The following is a 21,985-nucleotide window of genomic DNA, read 5'->3' as shown; positions in this document are numbered from 1 at the left end:
TGTTGTCTTCTAGGCACTGATGTGCTTGTTACGTGTAGATGTTACAGACTGGGGAAAGAAGAATCTATTATTCATCACTGATTCTTTTGCTTCTGCAATCTTTTTACAAGTTTAATTTTGTAGGGTGACAAAGAAGGGAACAAACATTTTCTCAATATTAAGGTCTTTCTACTTCCTTATTCACAACTATTGAAAAAAGCAAAGAACTGGGCCCACTTACATATTTATTATTTTGTTTCAGTGCCTAATTTTAAAAATACATAACAAGGACACACTGTTGGATACCACTGCATACATCCATAAAACATGGTACAGCACATGGTCTAGACCACATTAAAAATCCATTCTTTTAGTAAATGTAATATTATGCTATTGTCTTTTTCCTTGTTCTACAGGAAGATGACTGAACTAGTAATCTTGACTTTCCCATTATCAATTATTTAAGCTATTCCTATTAAGGTCTCCAGGAACTGAATATTTGGGATGGAGTCCTGGAAAGATTTAAAACATTAACTTTGCTCCTCAAAAGAGTACAGTGACCTGAAAATTAAATTTGTGTAATCAAAATTGTTGGCATTAATGAGCATTAAACATTTCAGTGACATGGAAAGCACCTTGCCACTCTCCATATATAGGTAACTTAGAGCCAAAAAGTAATTTGTTCCTGAATGTCTGTAGAGAGGCAGACATGTAGATCCCAACCAGCTGCAAAAGTCTTTGCGGAACCCTGACACTGCTCCCTGTTAATATCTAACTAGTCAGAGCTGTTCTCCATTTTTTGCACTTCCATATCTACAGAAGGCAATCAATACTTTTTCTTTTTCCTTTTTTTTTTAAACACAAATCCTTCTGGAAATACTGCAGTTCAACAAATCAACTGGGTTTGCTTTTTCTTGAGATAAAATTGTCTTTTGTTTTTACCACTGATGTCCTTCAGCTACATCTGCTAGTACAGCATTCAAAACATACACATGCCCCAGAGAGCAGGAATGACAAGGTGGTTATTTAAACACCTCACCTTTTTAATTTTTTGCAGTCTGTCTTAGTAAGACCCCAGATTTGACTTTGAGGAGAAAAGAGAAGCACCAGTCTACTGATGCTAATATCTTCACCTTTCCCTGCGACTGTGGTAATGGGTCTTATAGGAGACAGGACTCCCCCGTTACACAGATTCCAAAAGTTCTTATGGAACAGATATGAGTTACTCTTTCAAGTGCCAATATTACTTGGTAATTGATATGGTGAAGTTTTTTGTGTCCTGACTCCCCTCCTTTCACTCACTTCTCATACAACTTCATGAGAAGCATTTACAATGCCAGTTACCATGCCAGTTATTTTATAGGCAGAAATAGGACATATTGAACACAATTTTGGGTTTAGCAAACATTTTGCTCCATGTATTTTTCTCTCAAAAATCCCCACTCTGATTCCTTCTATACACATCTTAAGCCTGTAGAGCAATCAGATTTTATAATTTTTACCGTTAGGCCTCTCGCAAACCTTTCCTGAATGTTTCCGACAATACAAAAGCAATTTTCAATCCCCACACCTATGCACTTACTAGCATTCCAATGCAATGAGGGAAATCAGCGTATCACATCTATCCAATGATGGCACAAGCCTTTTGCTTAAAACCATTACCTATTTAATCACAGCCTAGCACTTGAGGTAAAAGGCAGACCATGGAGAAGTCACTTTCTGCAACATATTTTAATGCAACAGAGTTATCAGTCTTTTTGCATAAGAACATCTACACTGTAATCACATTTTTGGAAAGAAATAAAATAAAATAAAATCTGAGGTCCAAAACAGAGCATACATTCCCACATGTGCACATCATCTTTTGTTCAAGAGTTGAGGCACTGTCTCAGGAGAAGGCTGGTTCCCATCCCACCCAGACTCACTGCTCATGTGAACATCCTAATTCCTTCACTGTTGACTATTCTTACATTCCCCTGAGTTCATTGTAATGCAAAGTCTCATTTTTATTCTGATGCAAGCCACGAAAACTCTGCAAACCTGAATGTGCTTTACACAACTGGAACTTTTTTTTTTCTCACCAAAACTTCTAGAATCATTTTGGTTGGAAGAGAACATTAAAATAATTGTAACCTAACTCTAGCACTACACCATGGCCTGAAAAACTTTTAAACACCTCCAGGGATGGTGACTCCACCACTTCCTTGGGCAACCTGTTCCAGTGCTTCACAACCTTAAGTGTTTCATATGCAGGAAAAGGGAAGGGCGGTGGCTTTTTTGTGTGTGGGATTTGTTTGGTTGTGGTTTTTTGGGGTGTGGGGTTTTTTTGGTTTATTTTTTGGTTTTGTTTCCTTCTTGTTTGGTTGTGATTCTTATTGTTGGTTTTGTTTGTTTGTTTGTTTTTTAGAAGTACAGGCAGGCCTAAGACACTGCTTTGACAGCAACAATATCATCTGGCACAGAAACTAATTCTGGGATAATTATTCATGGTATGAAAAGATCCAAATCCTCAGAAACTTTCTTGGGGGAAAAAATTCAGGTATGCAGAAAGGGATAGGTAAGGCTGGTCCCAAACCTCGAAATTTTGCAAAAGTTACTGTTCATACTCCACATTAAATGAGTGGTTATTTCTTCTCTACATTGTACAACCATGCTTAGGTTCTGTCCAAATTGCTGACTGAAAGGACACAGAGGATTTAAGGTTTTTCAGTTCCTGAAAAATGTCTTCAGGTATTTCTGGTATGCATATTCTCTACGTGAAACAAGAGAAATTTTCAACTGAAAAAACATAGGGAAGCTCCTAGGAAGCAAACACAATTTTGGGGGTACACATCTCCTATGCCCTAAAGTCTCAGTCCGAAAGGTCTGAATTTCAGTATTCCAAGGTGACCTTACTGTGGGAGGAGATGAGGTTTCATTAACACTTCAGGTAGTATGTCCTGAGTCAGTAAACGTAAGAGCAGACAATATTCTCGCATATATATATCTTATCTCACTAGAAAGGTAACAGGAACATCAAATCCTTCAATTCCAAGTCAATTCCAACTGAATTCTTCAATTCTAAGTCAAACGCAAATGGCATTTGCAAAACATGGCAACACTGTTATCCCATTTAAAATTTCATAGTAAAATAGTAGCCAAAACCATTTAATTTACTTCGGGATTAAACTTTCATAAATTAAGTTTTGATCTCACAATCAGTTTCTTCAAAAATTTAAACTATACCACTTTTGGAATAAAAATATGTAATCACAACCTTCCAGCAAACCCTTCCAAAACAGCTATTTATTGTTTGCTCTGAAGTATGCAACGTCACGTTTATGGAACATTTATAATTACCTTCAAGGAAATAAGTCAACAGGGAAAATTTGAGTCACTGACACAAACTTGCAAATATTTGTTTTGCTAAATGCAGCACAAACTACTGCTAAAACTGAAAAGGCACCCAAGTCATTTAAGAATTGTAAATCCAGGATTCTTCACCATCTTTGTGTAAATTTCCACTTCTAATCACTATTAGAATCAATTACACTGGCAAGTTGAAGTCAAGAAATGTAAGATCATCACATTTTCTTTCATGAAAGAGTAATGCATAAAGGATATTGATAATTCTGCATTGAACAGGACATCTTCAGCTCTCTTTATTGGTTCTTGAAGAGCACCCTTTTCTAAGGGATAACACAGCACAAGTCAACAAAGAATACAAATCTGTTTTTAAAAAAGACCATTTGCTTTAAGTATTTATGATTCTGGTTTGTTTTGATAGCTGAACACAAACAGTATCATGCTCACATGATAACAGGTGTGACAGCCAAGGGCAAGGGCATCAGTTGAGAAGACTGCCATGAAATCTTACCTACACTCAGGGTTTAGGACTGGAGTACAGGGGAGCGATCAGTGAGAGAAAAACAAAGCCACCAAAGGCTCAGGGAGAGGTGGGGAGGGAGCATGTCCCCACATCTCTAGAGGTAATGCTGAAAAATGGGTACAGATGCTCTGTGTACCAACTCCACACCCACTTGAGGGATTCTCTGTCCAAAGCCTTCCTTCTCCTTTCACTTTTGCTGGGATAATGCTGCTTAGAGACAGCAAAATGCAGCAGCTCAAACTACAGACATTTTTTTGTCACATAAACATCTTGTAAACAAGTGCAGGTAATTCCCTGCCCTCCTAATTCTGCTTTCCAAAACCATGAGGTTTTACATAAATGCTGCAACATACTTATTATCTTTGCTCCAAAACTTGAAATTGATTTTGTTTTGAGAAATTGCAGTGTTTTGCTGAAGTCTTAGTAACAAGGGAAATGTGCAAATTTAGTAATTCAGTATGATTTTTGGTTTTCAGACATTATTTCTCCCTTTATTAGTTCCACTACATAAATTTCATTACTAAGTGTTTTTACCTGCAAATATTTATTTAATTGACATTTTAACAATAGTCCTTCTAGGCATGAATATGTACCTGTGCCGAGGAGGATGTTTTCAATCAACTGTGCAAAGGAGTTGCATTGTTTCTCAAAAGCAACACCACCTTAGAACCAAGGAATCCCAAATGGACTACCAGGCATGACCTGATGGCTCATTCATACATGCAGAGAGGCTGTTTCATATCCTCTTTATTTCCCTGCCTGGCCCCATCCTCCACCCCCAGTCAAATCAAGGTGCTAAGGCCAAGAAGGTACCTGCAGGAATCAAAGGAAGTCAATTAAATACAGTAAATTGGCAAAGTAACTTGATACTCTAAAAGATGAAGAAGATGGATAAAGATCCAGATCTTCAGAACTTCTGGTTATCTTTTCTGGCTGCTCAGATGAATGGGCATCACAATGGTGACTCATTACTAAAAGGCTTTATGTTAGAGGGATCACTGGATCCTTCTCTTTTATAATCAGAATTTTCCAGCTCCATCATCCTTTTCTATCATCTAAGCCATTTACTTTCCTAATATAACCAGAGGGAAGAAGAAAGTAGACAAACACAGCCTCACGTAGAGCCTTCCTTACTCAATAGTAGAAGACTCATTATGGGTTTCACTATCAACAATATAGGCATGTTAAATAGCATTTAGGAAAATAGCCTACTACTATAGAATTCAAAGAAGAATTTACTATGATTTTCACCTTCTTTCAAGCTCAAAGGCTTGAAAATACCATTTCAAGGTGAAATTCCGATTTCTTCCCTTTTCTATGTTCTGCAAGGTTTCCACTTATTTATGCACACAGGAGAAATTACTAGAATATACATTCTGCACTCTGCACAGACTTTAAAGAGACCTAGGCTTATTCAAGATATTTAAAAAAAATACAAAACCTTGAGTGCAGTTCTCCAAAAAGTTACATATGAACATGAAAACAGCGAACATAAACCTTCAATTTTTATAGAATCCAATTTTATAAACCCCTAGTTTTTATTTTAGATAGATATTTTAGACAGATATCAAGAAGCAGCATGCACTCATCAGTCCATGGCATTTAAAACTCAGAGAGTTGGAGCCACTCCTAACCGAGCACGGCTCTCCCAGCGCTGGATGCGGCTGCCCTCTGCTGCTGGTGGCTCCCACACAGCACAGCTGGGACCACACATCTGTCATCCATTGACATTTTTCCCCTTGCACTTCATTTACTATGTAACTTTACCTACAGATGCACATTTTGAATAATCTTCTCGTGCAGCTGCTTTTCAGTGCTAAACAGAAACTGGACTCGGCATACAAACTATTGCTATTCCAGTCCATCTTTCTGCTCTGCTAGCCTTAAACTACCTGTTCTGATTAAAACCTTGAAGTTTTCAACTCCAGCCATAATTTCAACTTCTTGAGCCAAGAGCACTTTTCAGCTAAATTAAGTCCCTGTAATACCACTGGGTAGCACAATCTCAAGGATGTCCTGCCTCACCGGTACTTTCCCTGCAGTTCTCCCCAGGAACTTCAAGAATATCACCAATATAAAGCGTAAGCGTTAGGGGACGAGAGTCAAAACAAAGGGCATGCAATTATTCAGTGTTGTACTTCTAAAAGCTTTACAATGTCTAACCAGGAAAACATTTGCTTTTCACTTTCTTCAGAGTGTTGCGCCTGCCTCCCCCCCCTTTTTTCCCTCCCTTCAATTTATTTATTTTTTTAGAACTAGGAAGGCTAAAGGTTTAACTTCTCCATATGGAAACAAAAATTCTCACATAGCTATTCCCTTAGTCTTTCAGTAAATGGCAACAGATGGCAACTTACTTCTGAGACACCTTGCATGTACAGAATCCTCTTTGCAATTCATCTCCCTGCATGACCTTCCTGACAGTCTTCCCCAAAAGGTACAAAACCACAAGTAACACACACCTCCCCATCCTTCCAAAACCCCTCATCACTTTTAGCAACAAAGACACGCAGAAAGGCTTCTTCTACCACCTTGCGCCAGAGTGCACACCTCTGGACACTAAGGCAACCCAAGCAAGCCAGCTGTCCCTACCTGCATTGACAGAACACTGATTTGGCCTATAGACTGGGAACAGATTTAATAACAACCAATTCCATTGGGTCACTTTCTACTTAGGACACCATTTCAAATCCAAGAGAGGCAATCTGGGTTTGGATGTCATGCAAGTGAAGTGTTTGAGGCTTCATTTCTCAGAAGGCAAAGAGATAAAACAAACACCTTCTTCAAATTCTCAGCAAGGAACAGAAAACCAAATCATTCAAAAATAGGACAATAAAATAAGATTATCTTTTGGTTAGTTACAAGACATAGCTTCTGATCAAAGAATCTAAAACCAGCATCATGTAAGCCTGGATTTCCTTTATCCTGTCTTGATTCTTTAACCAGGAGACCTTTAACAGCATGTGTAAGAATACACAACACTTGCACTTTATAGAAATGAAACTTTCAGTACTGGAGGATAGTTTCAACAGCTCAGATACATGCCAAATATTTAAAGCTACCTGTCTAATCAGAAAAGTTCTCATTATACACCAGCCTCACATTAGTCAAGAACATGGACATTTCTGTACAAGTGAAGAGGTCACGAACACACCATTAGCTAACGAGCAGATCAATGCTGTGACACAAGAGACAGTGACTCATCGACCACACAAATGAATTTTGAAGTTGAACCATGACAGCCCATGAACTGGAAAACACTATCCAACACAGAAGAGGGTTACTTTTTAATGATTATGATGAATCATGTGTGAGCTTTTAAACCTTGCCATAACAAGTAATCAAGTTATTGTAGAGATGCTTTTGGCCATCTGAAGTACAAAAGACACTCAACTGAGCCAACTATTCCATAGTTTGTCTTAAAACTCATCTATTCTGTATTAGATTGGCTCCATTTGAGAGGGCACAGAATCCAGCCTCACAAACTCTATGCTCTTATAGTGTAAAAGCACCTTATGAAAGAAAGGATGGACAAACTGTATTAAGTTCCTTTTCTCTTATGGGACAACTGCATTTAAGTATACCTGGCAGAACAGCTGACAGCAATCTTTTCCCTTTATCTGAAATGTTAAAACAAAGCTGATGCAACTGCATGTGTTTGCCCCTTAAAAAACTTTCCACTTCTGCTGCTCACTAACACAGGCATTGCTTTCTGATTATGCGATTTTTTTTTCAAATTTACATTTTATGTAATAAGTGGTTCCATTAAGTTTTACTTCCAAGAACTTCTTGAAAACAAACAAAGAAAACAACATGGTCTGAAAGCCAATTTCTCCTCTGTTTATTTCTAGTAATATCCAACAATATAAAAACAGTTGCACTACTTTTTTTTTATTTGTAATGGCATTCTGGGTAAACTGAACAATTAATTCTCTGTGATGGAGAGGCCTTCCCCCCACAAAACCTTACCAAATACATTCTTATAGTTCAGCTGCTGTTTTCCAGAAACCGTGTTTCAGTAAAAAACATATCCCTTCTCTTTATACATCAGCATTAATGAAACAAGCATTTTTTAAAGTGTAAAGAATCACAGCAACATATACACATTTTTATTAATAATCTGAGCTCAAACTAACATTGGTCTCTGCTTTTCAAAAGGTCTGGAGTCCAGCTGTACTAACACCCATCATCACTGATGTGTGTCGATCAGATCAAACCCACAACTGAAACAGGAAATGTTGCATATGGATGTCTTGCTGAGGTCCAATCATGCTGTCAGAGCTGTTCAAGAAATCTGGGATCTAAAGATATTTTCCTCATTAAATGCAGGGGATTGTTAATTTCTTCTATAAGGTAACATGATCATTTCCCTAAATTAACTGTACTGGAGAGCTAGAATTCCAGCCCACCAGTAATGGTATTGCTACTGAAGTTTTAATAAAAACTGGTATCACTCCCACTAATCATCCCTTTATGCTGTCACAGGTTTTTCTCAGTAACTTACAACTCTGAGGTCTAACAAGCTTCTATTAACAGTGCAGACCAATATCACCTTCACAGAAACAGAATTCGAGCTCAATGATTACTCAGATTTTTTTTTTTTTTTTCTACTAGTAGCACTTCAGACAGCAATACAATGAAATGCAGATACATGTTTTTGCCTTTTCACTTTGTAAAAGTGGCAGTCATGCAGGAGATTTTCAGAATTAAAGAAACAAGATTATATAACCACAAAATTGACCCAGGGCCTTTGTGCATACAGAGTACTTACAGTTATAATTAATTTTTTAGTGTGACAAGATTTCAAAACTGACAGTGGAATTCTGGAAGCTGTTTCAAATTTCCTCTATTCCAATATAGTAATTCTAATCCCAAACGAAACAACTTAACGTGAAGTTCAAAATTAAAACTGCTTCAACACATGTTAACAAAAAGTGTATCTAAACTCCTGGTAAGTGGTTGTATAACAGAGGTGAGCGCAGTCTGATCCAAGCAGGACAGTGAAGGCTGCTCTATCATCACATCCAGCAAGGCAGAGGCTGCAATCAATGCTCCCACACTCCCGTCAATGACCAAAGTGTGGCCTCAATGTCCCCACTTATCATACCACACCGAGCTCAGACCATTCACCACAGCCTTCTCTCCAGTTCTTCCTGGCACCAGCAATGCTCTCACCAGTGAGTACTCAAAGTAACAAAACCCAGAATTGCCAGTAAGAAGTTTCATGGTGTAACATTCATTTCTGTGGATCAGTGCCAGTATTTGCTTAAAGAGGTTTTGCACAGGAAAAGACAAGACATGTTCCTCCTGGACAAGTCAATTCCAGAAGTGTGTCAGTGTTGTCCTTAATTACTAGGAGAAGGCCAGGAAGAAGGGCCTAATTTAAATTTAGCAGAACTGAAAGCAACCAAAGAAACACAGGGATGGGGAACATGTGCGCAAAGATGTAGTTTACAACTCTGATGTTAAGTACTATTTTAAATGCCTAATGTAGGTGTTGTTTAATTATCAAAGTGGGTTTTAAAACAGAAGACATCTTTACAATATAAAACATTTTCCTCACACATACAAGACCATGTGTACTTGTTTCAGGATTTCACAAACAGATCTGAATTCATGTTTAGTCAAAACAGTTGCCAAGTGTAAGCTTTAAAGGCAGAAGCAAAACACAAGAGCACTATGTCAAGAGAAAAGAATTTAAAGTTTAAACTGAGGCTAGAGTTTTGGACAACAAAGCAAAGTAATTATACCTGTGGTAAATTTAAGAAAAATTAAATTAATGCAGGGCAAATCTGAAATTTTTACTAGCATCGGTGCTACAGATCATTAGTTATAGGCGTTTCACACCAAGTGCTACAGAAGATAATTTGAGCAGCAATGACACCAGCTCCTTCCCTTCTCTTGCCCTGGTGATATTCTTTTTTCCATTACTGGCATTACGTCTTCCAAGAGTGACCTCTTAGACATTTTATGTGTTAATGTTTGAGCAAACAAACTCTACTTACACAAGCTTTTTTAAATAAAATCCCACAGTTTTAATATTAAAATACATGTATATTTTATGGTATCTTAAAACAGCAGCTACATGCAAAGTTGTAACAAGTGAATTAAATTTTAAATCCCTGATGAATTTTAATATTGTGTCCTTTTAAAATATAAATAATTTAGCATTTTCACTAGCTAAAATCTAAATATATTTTCAATTTATGCTGTAATTAAAAGACCTATCAATTTGTCTCTAGCACTGCACAGCTTTGATTTTTTTAAGAATCACATCTCTTCCAAACCAAAAAGAATTCTCTAAAAAGCCATTCAAAAAACTATTTCTGATGGTGTAAGGGAGGCTACCGTCCACTTATTTTGCAGTTCTAGATGCTAAGTTATTTAAAGACATAAGTATATATACACATATGTATAAGTTAACACGCAGTCTCTAAAGCTGACGTGAGGATACAGATGCGAGACAAATCTCACAAGGCACATGCTCTATCTGAAATCTACCTGGTACTATAACATGTCTAAATCTCTCCTGTATAGCTCAAGATGTAAAACGAGAAACAAACCACTACGATTTCTCCCCCCTCCGCCCCGTTAGATAATTTTTTATGTGGGCATTGCTGCCACCACATGGCCAAACAGCTGAACTACTCCCAGCTTTCCTCCGCACCTTCAGCTGCTCACTTGCCCATAGCCCTCTCATTCTTGCTTTTACTCCAGCCTCTTACAAAGGCCCATCATTTCCACTGATTTCTCAAATTACTTCTACTTAAAAGAATAGAAGGAACTTAAAGCATTCAGGTCTTGCTGACAGTCTCTTCCAAACACAAGCAACCACCTGAAGGACCATCTCAGTGTTGCTGGGATTATGCCAAACAAGTAATCACAAAAAGAACGGAAAACCTTACAAGTGCTGGTCCCAGGTAACTGAAGCCTAACTGATGTGCCAACAAAAGCTGAAACAGTTCCTGTCCTGTCTCTCCTCAAAATATCCTCCCAGAAAGCCTGGTTTTAGAAAGCTGGACTCAGCACACTACCCTGTCACCTGCAGAGACTCAGCAGTCTCTGAACAAGTTCCTCGTACCAAAGAGACTTTGAGAGCTAAGTTACCACAGAAAGGGAGTTCCATAATTTCCCACACACAAGCAGGAGTCTACATTCATATTCATTCCTGTTAGCTCTTATGAACGGTACCTTGCTTCATATCCAAATTTTAAAATTCCCATTAAGATATTTTTTTTTTGGTAGTTCTGCTGCACATCACCTGGTAAGCTCATTTATACAAGCACCAAAGGCATCACAGAAACAGCAGTACATGCCATAGCTGTGGGTTTAACTACTTCACCTGTGCGATAAGGCTCCACCTGTCTGAATAACTCAGCAGCACTCTGGAGAGTTTGGACCCGACAGCCACACATTTGGGCATCACATTTGAAATAATCCATAGAACCAGGTAGTCCTCAATAAATACCATTTATAGCATATTCACCCTTCCTCTGGGTGAGCAATGAAGATATGAACTCTGCAGTTTATAAACCTATACACTCACAGATCATTTTTTATTTGCACAACCATTTCACCTGTTGCTTTGTAAAAGGGAGTGGGGAAAAAAAATCGTATCATGTATTACAACAAATAACATATATCATTTTGACAAGGCTAGAAAGGAAGCCAAAATGCCCCAAGGCTTCCTAAAAAAGCTAGGCTGCAGAAACCATTCATTCAACAGTCACTGTCTTAAGTACTGCGTAACAGAATCAGCCAGCCAACTAATTTTTAAGGCAACTGAACAGTCCCTGCTTTGTTTTACATACTAGTCAAGAAAAAGATGTGAATACACTCACCTTTTTTGCTCTTTGTGCTATATTAGGTGTCCTAGTGAGAAGCTTTTCAATCAGGTATTCTCTAGTCTGCAAAACCAACATTTGCTACGTTAAAAATCAAGACAAAGAGAGAAAAAATTTCATGTAGATTTTAAGGCAGAGCAAAATTTACTCGTAGGGTTAAACATTTTACCTTGGCTTTCTGGAAAAATTTGCATTTTAAAAGTTCTGCTGCTGTGGGCCTGAAAGATCAATAATAAATTAGAACAGAAAACAAAGACCCCTCTCAGTGAATACAGTACAAGACGGTAGTTAAATAGTACGTCTGTAATACTTTTGAATTGAAAATTAAGTTTCCCTACGGCAAAAAAAATCAGTCTCCAAGTTGCCAGTTTTCTCCCTTTTTCTCTCAACACAAATGCATTTTACCCTTAAAACAAAGAAAGACAGGTATCATGTTCTTTCCCAAGTGACTCTATGAATGCACCTGAACTTTCCTCCACAGCAATAAAAGAATAATTACATTCTCCAAACAGTAGCATCAATATCTGCTACCAGCATTCTTTTACTTCATTGATGTCAGCAGGTTTTCACAAGAAACTATACCAACACTATTAACCTGATGCATAAACCAAGAGACTCAGCAGGAGCATCTTCCAACCAATCAGTCAATTGAAAATCAAAGCAACAGTCAGGAGGTCAAAACCTAGAAATTTCACTTTTACTTGCAGTTCGGTTAAGTCTCTTTCTTCTCATCATCCTCAGGTTTATATTTTTGATGTTTTCAACAGAGAAGCACAGTCTTGCAGCTACCAGAGTGATTCCAACAGCAGGATTTGTCTTCCCTAGCTTCAGGGACCTAAAAAGCTACTTATCCAGCCAAAGCCAGCTCTAGTACTGAAGCAGACTCTGGAGAGAAAGTAAAGCATCTCTTGCGATGAAATAAAATCCTTCAGACTCTTTTCATCCTTTCCATTAGGAGCCCATACCAGTAATCAAGACTAATTTTGACATGGCTATGTTCAGGGAAGCCAAAATCTCCAAGATTGATAATTTCTAAATAAACAGAAGCGACAACTGTTATAGTTTTCCATTTAGATTAAAGCAAGAGATTGGATACAACATAGACTAGATAAGACAGTGGAAGGCATTAATTTGGAAAATTTTGGTCTCAAAAAAAAAGACCAAACCAAAATCTGTACTAGTCTACTTCTCTGTGTACACATCTGAAGAGTAAGTGAAGAGGAGCAGTAACTAGTGTGTATGTATAAATCAGTTCACTCCCGCTAGAAATAATGAAACAACTTCTGACATCAACAAAAAGCATCCAATTTAGACACAGACAGTAGCTCCACTGAGCACTTATTCTTCTTCCCCTCCAAAGCATCGAATTCTACAATAAAGGAGTTCTTAGTAATGGTACTGTGGAAACCACCAGGCTTAGCCATAAGTCACATGTAAACCTTGGATGAGCAAAAAGGAAGGGAAACACTTAAAAAAACAAAACAAAACAAAACACAGTTTCTCTGTCACAGTTTTAATGCTATATCTGAAATTTACTCTAAACTTGCAGGTAAGTTTCAGAGATCCAGTACCATCAAATCTCACAATGGGGATATGCACAGTTAAAAGCTAGATTCTTAGTGAAGTTTTATCCAAACTAGTGTTTTCCATTCCTCTATCATTATGCCAGACACTTCTGAACTGGTCTGGATATGCCTTCTGGGCCTGTTTTCCTTATAGGCCATGGCAGTGAATTGCAGCTGAGGACCGTAAGCAGCATCCTTGGCACTGGGGAGAAACACCCACACACAGATCCCAAAACCACAAACATCACATTCTGACACAACAACTGTGCAATGCCAGTCCTAGAATTTGCCAGAAAGACCAAGCATTTGTCCCACAACCTGACACAACAACTATGGAGGTATGCCCATGCAAAATTAAACCCTGGCCGGGGAGAAACATAAGAAATAGCGATGACCCTACAATATAAGGACACTTGCTCCTTGATTAGAGTAACCAGTACACAGATCTAATCACAGATCTCACGTTTAAGTGTTCAATTCAAAGCAATCCTGAGTATGAAGATATTACACATGTTTAAATATCAGTGTAATAAAGTAGTGTAATTAGTTTAAACACTAACGTGTTTAAATGTGTCAGGTAACTTGGCATTATGTATTCAAAGAGAGAAGGAAAACCATTATTTACTTCCCATGTTTTCATACCAATTTAATCTTGCCCTGAATATTTCTGGACACAGGAAACTAAAAGAAGCTTGATTACCAAGAAGACATTTCATTCTTATCTGTAAGCAGCAGTGCTAAGCTTAAAGCATCAGGACTTGCTACTAACACCATCAATTTTAAGGGTCTGGGATTCTGAAAACAGTACAAAAATGATCCTTCAATCAAAAAAAAAAAAAGCATATTAAGAATTTCAAGAAGATGTTGCAATGCAATCCTTTTTCTTAATTACATTTGTTCTCTAGTATTGCTGCTGTCACCTTTTTGACTTCCTTCCTGACAATAATTTCCTTTTAAGCTAGTATAACATCAGCGAAGTATACACCAGAGAAAACTCAAACAGCATTCAAGCAGGACAATCTTTTTTTCCCCAGAAATAGCATCTCTGAAAGTCTTAAAAAAAGTGATACATTAAATACCCTCAGGAAATAATGTTAATCAGAATGTGCCTCCTCCAACTTTTCAGCAAAAGATACCTACAAAAATAGGTGCATAAAAAAAATGAATAAAGGATAAATAAATAAATTGTTCTGGGAATTTGGGACCTCAGCAATGGTTTTGGAATAGATGTTTACTATTTTTATCATCTTGGCTATCCTGTTCACAAAACACACCAAGAAAGAACAAAACACACAGATACTATGACATGCAATTGCCTACATAAACATGAGGAAAACTCTAAACATTACAGTAAAAAATAAATACCTCTTAATAAGTAATTTTCTCTGGAAACATCTAAGTTAAAAGAAATGCTGAGCTTATGTCACAAAATAGGAAAACATTAAATTAAATTAAAAGTAAATAAATAATTTTAAGGCCAAAAGATTGATATGTTTGGTTACTAACAGTTCTGTCTCATCAATGTGAACAGTCTTGTTAGACTTACGTACAATATAAAGATTTATGTCTTCCCTCAGATGAAAAATTAAGACGTAAATCAAGGACTTCTGTTTGATCAGAGTTTAATTCATCAGTATATTTAAGTATAAGTAAATTGCATTAGTGACCCAGAAGAAAAAAAACTTAAGTGACAATTAAGAGGCTATTTCTTCTCCCCAGATGAAAAGGACTGAAAGCTGCTATTTACAAAATGCAAATCATACACTTAAAGATGATGTTTAAACACTGGAACTTCAAATTGTCTGGACATTTAAAAAAATAATTCCACTGTAAATGGCAATAATGACCTACCTTTTGGAAGGATCTTTTTGAAGGCATAATGAAATTAGTTTTCTAAAGGATTTGCCATACTTTTTCATCATCTCCTTATCCTCTACGCCTGTCTCTAAAGTAGGAGGGTCATTTTGAAGTGTCAGCATTAACACCTACAGTAAACCCAAAAAAGAGATACTGTAAACAAAATCAATTCAAAACACGTAGAAATTAAAAGAAAACAAATATTCCACAGAACATGTATATTTAGATATCTTGAGTTGCTATTGACAATGCTAACTATCTATGCTAACTGCTAACTATCTAGCAGCATCAATAATACAGCTAACAGCATTAAGTAACACAAAGTGATTGTTACTTTCATAGGAGGGTATTTGTGATAAGGTGCTGCTCCTGTTGCTAACTCAATGGCTGTTATCCCAAAACTCCACATGTCAGCCTTGAAGTCATAACCTCGCACCTGGAATAGAACCAGAAAGGAAAAACAAGGTGATGATGTCTCAAGTTCCAAAAACTAAAGACTGAAAAAAAAAAAAATATATATATATATATATACACACATATTAACATTAGGAATACCTGCTCCATTACTTCAGGGGCCATCCAACATGGAGTACCAACAAAAGTTTTCCTTACTTTGTTACGAGTAACATCACCTCCCGTTGCTAAAAATGCACTAACGCCAAAATCTGGGAAGGGGGAAAAAAGTAAAAATCTGTTAAACTACCTATAACAAAGCAAAAGTTTTACACTTTAGAAATGAAGTAAATTCATAAAGGTCTACTTATAGAAACTCTCCATTGCAGAGCTTATCTTTGTTTTGTGACACGCTGTCTTGAAACGCAATGGAATACATGGGGATAGTTTTATCTGAGAGCACTTCACTAAGACACCCTCAAGTTCAGCCTCCTAGTATGCGTCTTCCTGAATAATATTACAAAGGACTCCTGCACGTCTGTCATGTAAGATGTTCCTGTGCACACTTTGAGCCAAGGTTTGAAAGGTTTCCATCTGATGCTGTTCAAAGATAAGGAGCTACTGCTCTCTAGCTACTAAATTTGACTGCGATTGGAACAAGAGGGAATACCATTTATAATTTAAATACTTACAGAGATTTGACAAATCAAAGATAATCAGCAAAGTGATGAACGATATACATTTCATGGTAGACAATGACATTAATAGTTTTTTCCAGATTCCAAAATTGCAAAATACCTTAGTGTTCTGTGAATCTATTACCATATCAGTGACAGCTGTATGGGAGAGGTATGGCTTAAACGGAAGAAAGGAGAGCAGATTACCAATGTATGAAGAAATATTGTTATTTTGAATGAAGCTATATTAAGAGTATTTTAGACTATGCTATTTACAACACAGTTACACTGAAATCAAGCAGTTTACTACAGACCTTCAATTTTTATTTTCCTATTGTTCCCTGATTTTAAGGTAAAAAAAATCAGTAACTAAAGAAAACTTAGTTTTATCATTACTTTCCACTAAACAATCGCTAAGCATCAGACTCAAATGCTGGACCTCTTCTACATCACAAAAACACAAAGAAATACATTAGACAAGTACAAAGCAGGCTTCAAACACTATTCTTTAATTTTCCCTGCAGCTTGCCTGATATTTATTTTTTTTAATCTGTAAGTTATAGAACAGACAGGTTTTGCTTCTATTTCTGAAAAGCATGAACAGCTTCAGAAACACCCGCTTCTAAGTTCTACTGACCTAAAAATGCTAGTACTAGTGTCAGTTTTCTGAAGAGGAACTATTGCATATAAGGAAAAGCTGAATGGGTAGAAATAAAAAATGAATAAATAAAAGCATAAAAAAAAAGGAGAGATGGAAAAAAAAAGTCCTTTGAGTACCAAAGATAAATAATTTGTATTGGACAATTCTTTATAGGTCCTTTCAGGAACTGAGATACACAGGTAAAATCCTGACTTAACCTTACTGCTGTATTTCCCTATTAGCATTAATTTCAGAAAGGACAACACACACCAAATATAAATGGGTGAGGGAAGAAAACGGATAAAAAACCAAAACACACAACCCAAAAACTAAGTAAAATGTCTTATTGCACAAGCTTCAAAATGAAGTATTGCAGCACCTCACTGAGAAAGATGTGATGACTCTTCAATTAAGTCAAGTAAACATTTCACTATAAAACTAGTCAAACACTGTTGTATGTTTACAGACAGAAAGAACGCTTTGATAGCTACTCAATAAAAACAAAGACTTTAGTTTCCAATATCAGGTGTAGCTTCCATAAATACAGGTTATTTAAGAAAAGCCATGACCTAGAGTAACAATCTGCCTATCACATAGGAGACAATGTATTTACATAGAGAGGAAATAGAAATGTATCATAAGGGAAGAGCTAAACAATTCGAAAGTGTTAGGCACTTAAAGTTACATTTAATATGAAAGAAAAAACTAATTTAATGAAGAGCCCTGATTTTACTGTATTAGTAAAGCATTCTGAAATCAAAGGAAACAGAGCTGCCCAAATAAACATAGAAGACAAATGATTTGTAGGCTAACACCTTTTTCACCTCAGCCTGGGCTGGGCACTTGGCCTCAGCCAAAACCAAGCTCTAGGGTGAGGATCAGGCTTGGGAGAATGACAAAATCACTGCTTCCATGGCAGCGGAGCTGCAAAGCAACTGCTGCAGGAAGACATGGATTGCAAAGATGTTTCTTCTTAACTTTCTCACCTTGACAGTGGCTGTAGACTTTAACCTAAGGCCCAGTCAAGGCCACATGTAGGGTTACGCTTAAGACTGGGAGAGAAATAAAAGCATCAAACCTGTGAGAATGGGGATGGCCGAAGAAAGCTTGGGCTGCCAAACAATTCCCCTGGTAAATCTTTCTCATCCATCTAGCTTGATTAATGGAGACACAGGCTCTTTGCTATATGCTCCTTACCTCATCTCACGTATCTGTTCCTTTACTGGTTTGACATTTTGACCTTCACCAGGCAGCTCAGGCTTAGAAGGCTTGAAACCCTGACTACTTACAATCATCTTGTTTGCCCAAAGCACCAGAAGTTACAATCCCAAGAGCTGAAAGTAGAATGTCAGAGCAGCAGAACTACAGTGACTATTTAACATTATATTTCTAAATAAGTCAAAAGTTTCCTGCTCTGTACAGAGGAATTTTGTACTTTAAAAATAAGTCTCCCCACTTTAAATAAAAATATGTGTATTTTGTTCTTTCCCACCAAAGATGGAGCAGATTCTCTTTGCAGAACCTCAAGGTCTATAATCAGAGGTCTCTGCAGAGCTACCCCAATTCTTTGAAGAATCTATGCTCTTCTACATCTTCACAGAAGTCCTTCATCAAATAAACCCTGGGCTGAGCTTCATTTGTGAGCCATAGCTCCTTAGAACCCAGAAATGCTAACAGACAGCTGTGTCTTCAAATAATACACTTCATATATATTAGTAGTGTGTACTATAGATACAGGTTTTCATTATATAAGCTTGAGGTGCAGAAGAATGGGCAGTCCAAAGAATCTAAGTTCTTCTAGCAAATAAAAGGAAGCAAAATTATCAGATGTCTGTTCTCAAAAGATGAAAGGAGATCTTACTTTGTCAAGGAAAAAAGATGTAAAGAGGATTAATTTCAGCCTCTTTGACATTTAAAACTGGCTTTCAGTTAATGTGCAATGTTCAGCTGTCCCAAAGAGAACAGCCTCACACCAACAAAGAAACAAGATTGACACCACTGCACTTTTCTCCTGAAGATCAGAAATAACCTGGTATTGAAATAACGCATCACAGAAAGGCACATTCCACCTATCTATCCAGCCACTCAACTTCCTCAGTCCAACTTGCAGTGAATGTCTTACCAGCACAATGAAAGCCTAACTCATTAAGATGCCTACAGCAAAAAGGAGGAAAAGGTCAAGAAACCAAGCTGTGAAGTTGAACTAGAAAGGGATAAATGAAGTTGTTTGAATGTTATCTGATTACTGGGAGAGTAGATTTGATTATGTGTGTAAGTAATATTCTAAAGTCAACAGCTTTATTTCAGATGGCTCCTGATATTTTATCTTTCAACTTTTTAGTTATTATTTTTAATTAAGTTTGTTGCCTGGACATCTGCTCCTTTACAATAGAAGATCTAAAAAACACTTGAACAACACAGACTTCAAATCTTAACAGTTGCCAAAAGTGCTATACGAAGTGAAGTGACCTGTTAGGTACAATAAAGTGAATAAATAAACATCAAGTATCTTATTAAAACTTGAGTCTGTAAAATTGACTACCTACTTAAGTCTTGAACTCAAACAAGAAGATTTAAAATTGCTCCAATTAGTAAATGAGTCACCTGGCAGACAATATTTTCCCATCCAGTTTCATAAACTTCAGACACTGGCATATTAGATCCCTCAAAATATATGTTTACATGGTACGTTGTTTATGTACAAAAGAACTTTTGACCATAGCCATTTTTAATACTGAGGGCTACTAAACACAAAGATTTCATCGCTGGGTCATGAGCTATTAAACTGTGAAAGGCCTGGGAGTGTGCTGGGAGAGGGGGCAGGTATCACCACCTGCTCATGCGATTTTCCAGATACCTGATACTACCCTCAAAGATGGGATATGAGGTTTGCTAAGTACTTAAGACCTTATGAAGACCAAATAATTTGATTCTCACATACTACCAAGAACCATATAGATACATTCAGAGGATATTTAAGATGCTAAATTCCATCCAACCAATACCATAGCAAGACAAATGGCAGAAGTGCCAAAAATAATTCTCAGTCAGATATATTTCATGCATCTCAGTGACTTGCTAAGTTATAGCCAAGGTCCTCATGATGGGCAGTACATACAGATTTCTGAATCACCAAGAACTATTACAATTACTTGCAGAAATAAATGAAATAAACTTGAACAAAAATATGAGTTACTATCATTTGCAAGCTGTTTAAGGTACATGGGTGATTCAAAAGGAAATTTTACAAGGACACAAAAAATTTCCTGATACATTTGACAGAACACAGAAAAAATATTGAGTAATTTCTACATCATGTATCATTAAACAAAATTCCTGAAATCTGAAACTAGATAACTTGCAGCTACAGGAATTCTTAAAATTCAACAGAAAAACTTTATCTGTTGCTGCTAATCCAGCTGCAATTACCTTTTTCTTTTATTTAGTCATTACTTTACCACTGCCATTACCTGCTATTTGCACAGAGCCATCTTCACCAAGAAGAATGTTGCCAGCCTTCAAATCTCTAGAATGTACAAACAGAGCTTAGTAAGAGAGTACATATGTGCACCATTTATGTAAACAAATAGATCAATAAATATTGCATAGTTATTTGTTTCACAAAACAGCATTTTAAAAATTACAAAACAGATATAGGAACTGAAGTATAAAATGTTAACTGATTTACAAAAGAATAGAGTGAAGAACTCTAACTCTCAAAAACTCAGTCTTTTTTGTACAAAATGAGAACAGAAATACTTAGGTCCAAAGGCCCTTTTACCACTTTTATAAATAAAATTTCACAAACTGGGAGCTTTCAGAGCTTTGGAGTAAGAAGTAATGCTTTCTCACATCCTCTGCAACACTAATGGAAAAGAAAAGTTGAAAATCTCCTCTTTGATCTCTTCACAGAAGAGACTCATCTTCAAGAAAGGTAAATACAAATACGCAGTAGTTTTCCACCCAATGAAACTATTACGGCTTGGGAAATAGCAAGCATATTTTGCTATAGGGTACCATAATGAAAAGTTACATGACACTGAATCTGTCAGAAATTCAGCATGTGTTTAACAGTCAACTATATCTACTTAACATACTTTTCACACATCATGTTAAGAAGAAACTTTTCTGGCTGTTTTTATTTTATAGATATGTGTATCCCATTCTTAATGCACAGGATAAATCGTTAATACAAAATATATCATAAACATTAAGAATTTGGGCAAATCAATCTCCAAAATGTACTGAAAATACTTAACACATTGCTATTGAAAGGTAATATAATTTGTTTCCTTATAGAGAAAGAAGAACGCATCAAAACACACAACAAAATCCCTGAATAATTCTGAAAACAGCTCCAACTGGCCAATACCACCTGATACAGTGCCCTCCAAACTACCACGGCTTTTACCTACAACAGACATGGGAAAAGGAACACACACTGTATTGTCTTGAACAAGACTTCTGAGGTACTGCACAGTTTACAAATTAAATGTTATAATAAAGGAGAAATCTCAGATATAACAAATACATCTCTCTCTTTTTATCTTTTTAAGGTTCTTTAAGAGTAGACAAGTGGGATGCCCAAATCTGACCTCAAAGAGTCCCGTTATCCTTAAAAGCTAATGGATGTTCCTTCCGCAACAATACCAGCTAAACATTAGACTACGAATTAAATTTTGAGGGAGATGTTTGGCATTCCAGACCAGAAGTCAAGATAATTGTTCTTTATTTCTCCATTTATCTCAATTTTCTCTTTGCAAAAGGAAGAAACAGTTCTTGATTTACATGAGAGGCAGTTCATTTATGAGACATAAGAAGTACACATAAAGAACAATTACTGTGCTACATCTGCAATACCTTGATTCTCAGGGTTCCGTTTGCAGTACATCTGCTTTTCATTTAAAGGACTACCTTATAAAAGGCTAACGCTTGGAACAGACAGAAAGCCTGTTATAGGCACTCTCCTGAAGAGGCAAATTCACCTCAGTGAAATTAATTAGGAAGGGCAGAGTACAGCACTTCCAACATCCAAACAGTGAAAGCAACCTGTGGGTTGGCTACAGCAGGTATGTATAGACCATCTTGAGGCACCTGCACAATTTACACTAGGGAAGTTAGTGGAAAGAGAATATATAGAAGAGAACAATCACTAGATGCATATA

At 36.8% G+C, this 21,985-nt stretch overlaps 1 protein-coding gene across 1 annotated transcript in view; it reads right to left on the bottom strand.

Moving 5' to 3' along the window:
- The window catches only part of STK39 (serine/threonine kinase 39), a gene marked incomplete at its 3' end in the record, with an annotated part of 101,425 nt that overhangs the window by 48,071 nt on the left and 31,369 nt on the right, over nucleotides 1-21,985 (bottom strand). Inside the window, exons 5-10 of the mRNA XM_080347009.1 lie at nucleotides 20,291-20,346; nucleotides 15,666-15,775; nucleotides 15,445-15,546; nucleotides 15,105-15,238; nucleotides 11,858-11,906; nucleotides 11,686-11,751 (exon numbers count right to left, since the gene is read on the bottom strand). Of these exons, the coding sequence (XP_080203135.1) occupies nucleotides 11,686-11,751; nucleotides 11,858-11,906; nucleotides 15,105-15,238; nucleotides 15,445-15,546; nucleotides 15,666-15,775; nucleotides 20,291-20,346 (517 nt within the window). The remainder of the gene's footprint in view (nucleotides 1-11,685; nucleotides 11,752-11,857; nucleotides 11,907-15,104; nucleotides 15,239-15,444; nucleotides 15,547-15,665; nucleotides 15,776-20,290; nucleotides 20,347-21,985) is intronic.

This window comes from Nesoenas mayeri, assembly GCF_963082525.1.
Source record: "Nesoenas mayeri genome assembly, chromosome: 6".
NCBI classification, from domain to species: domain Eukaryota; kingdom Metazoa; phylum Chordata; class Aves; order Columbiformes; family Columbidae; genus Nesoenas; species Nesoenas mayeri.
Note: the sequence above shows the minus strand (reverse complement) of the source record. Positions and strands in the feature narration are given on the sequence as shown.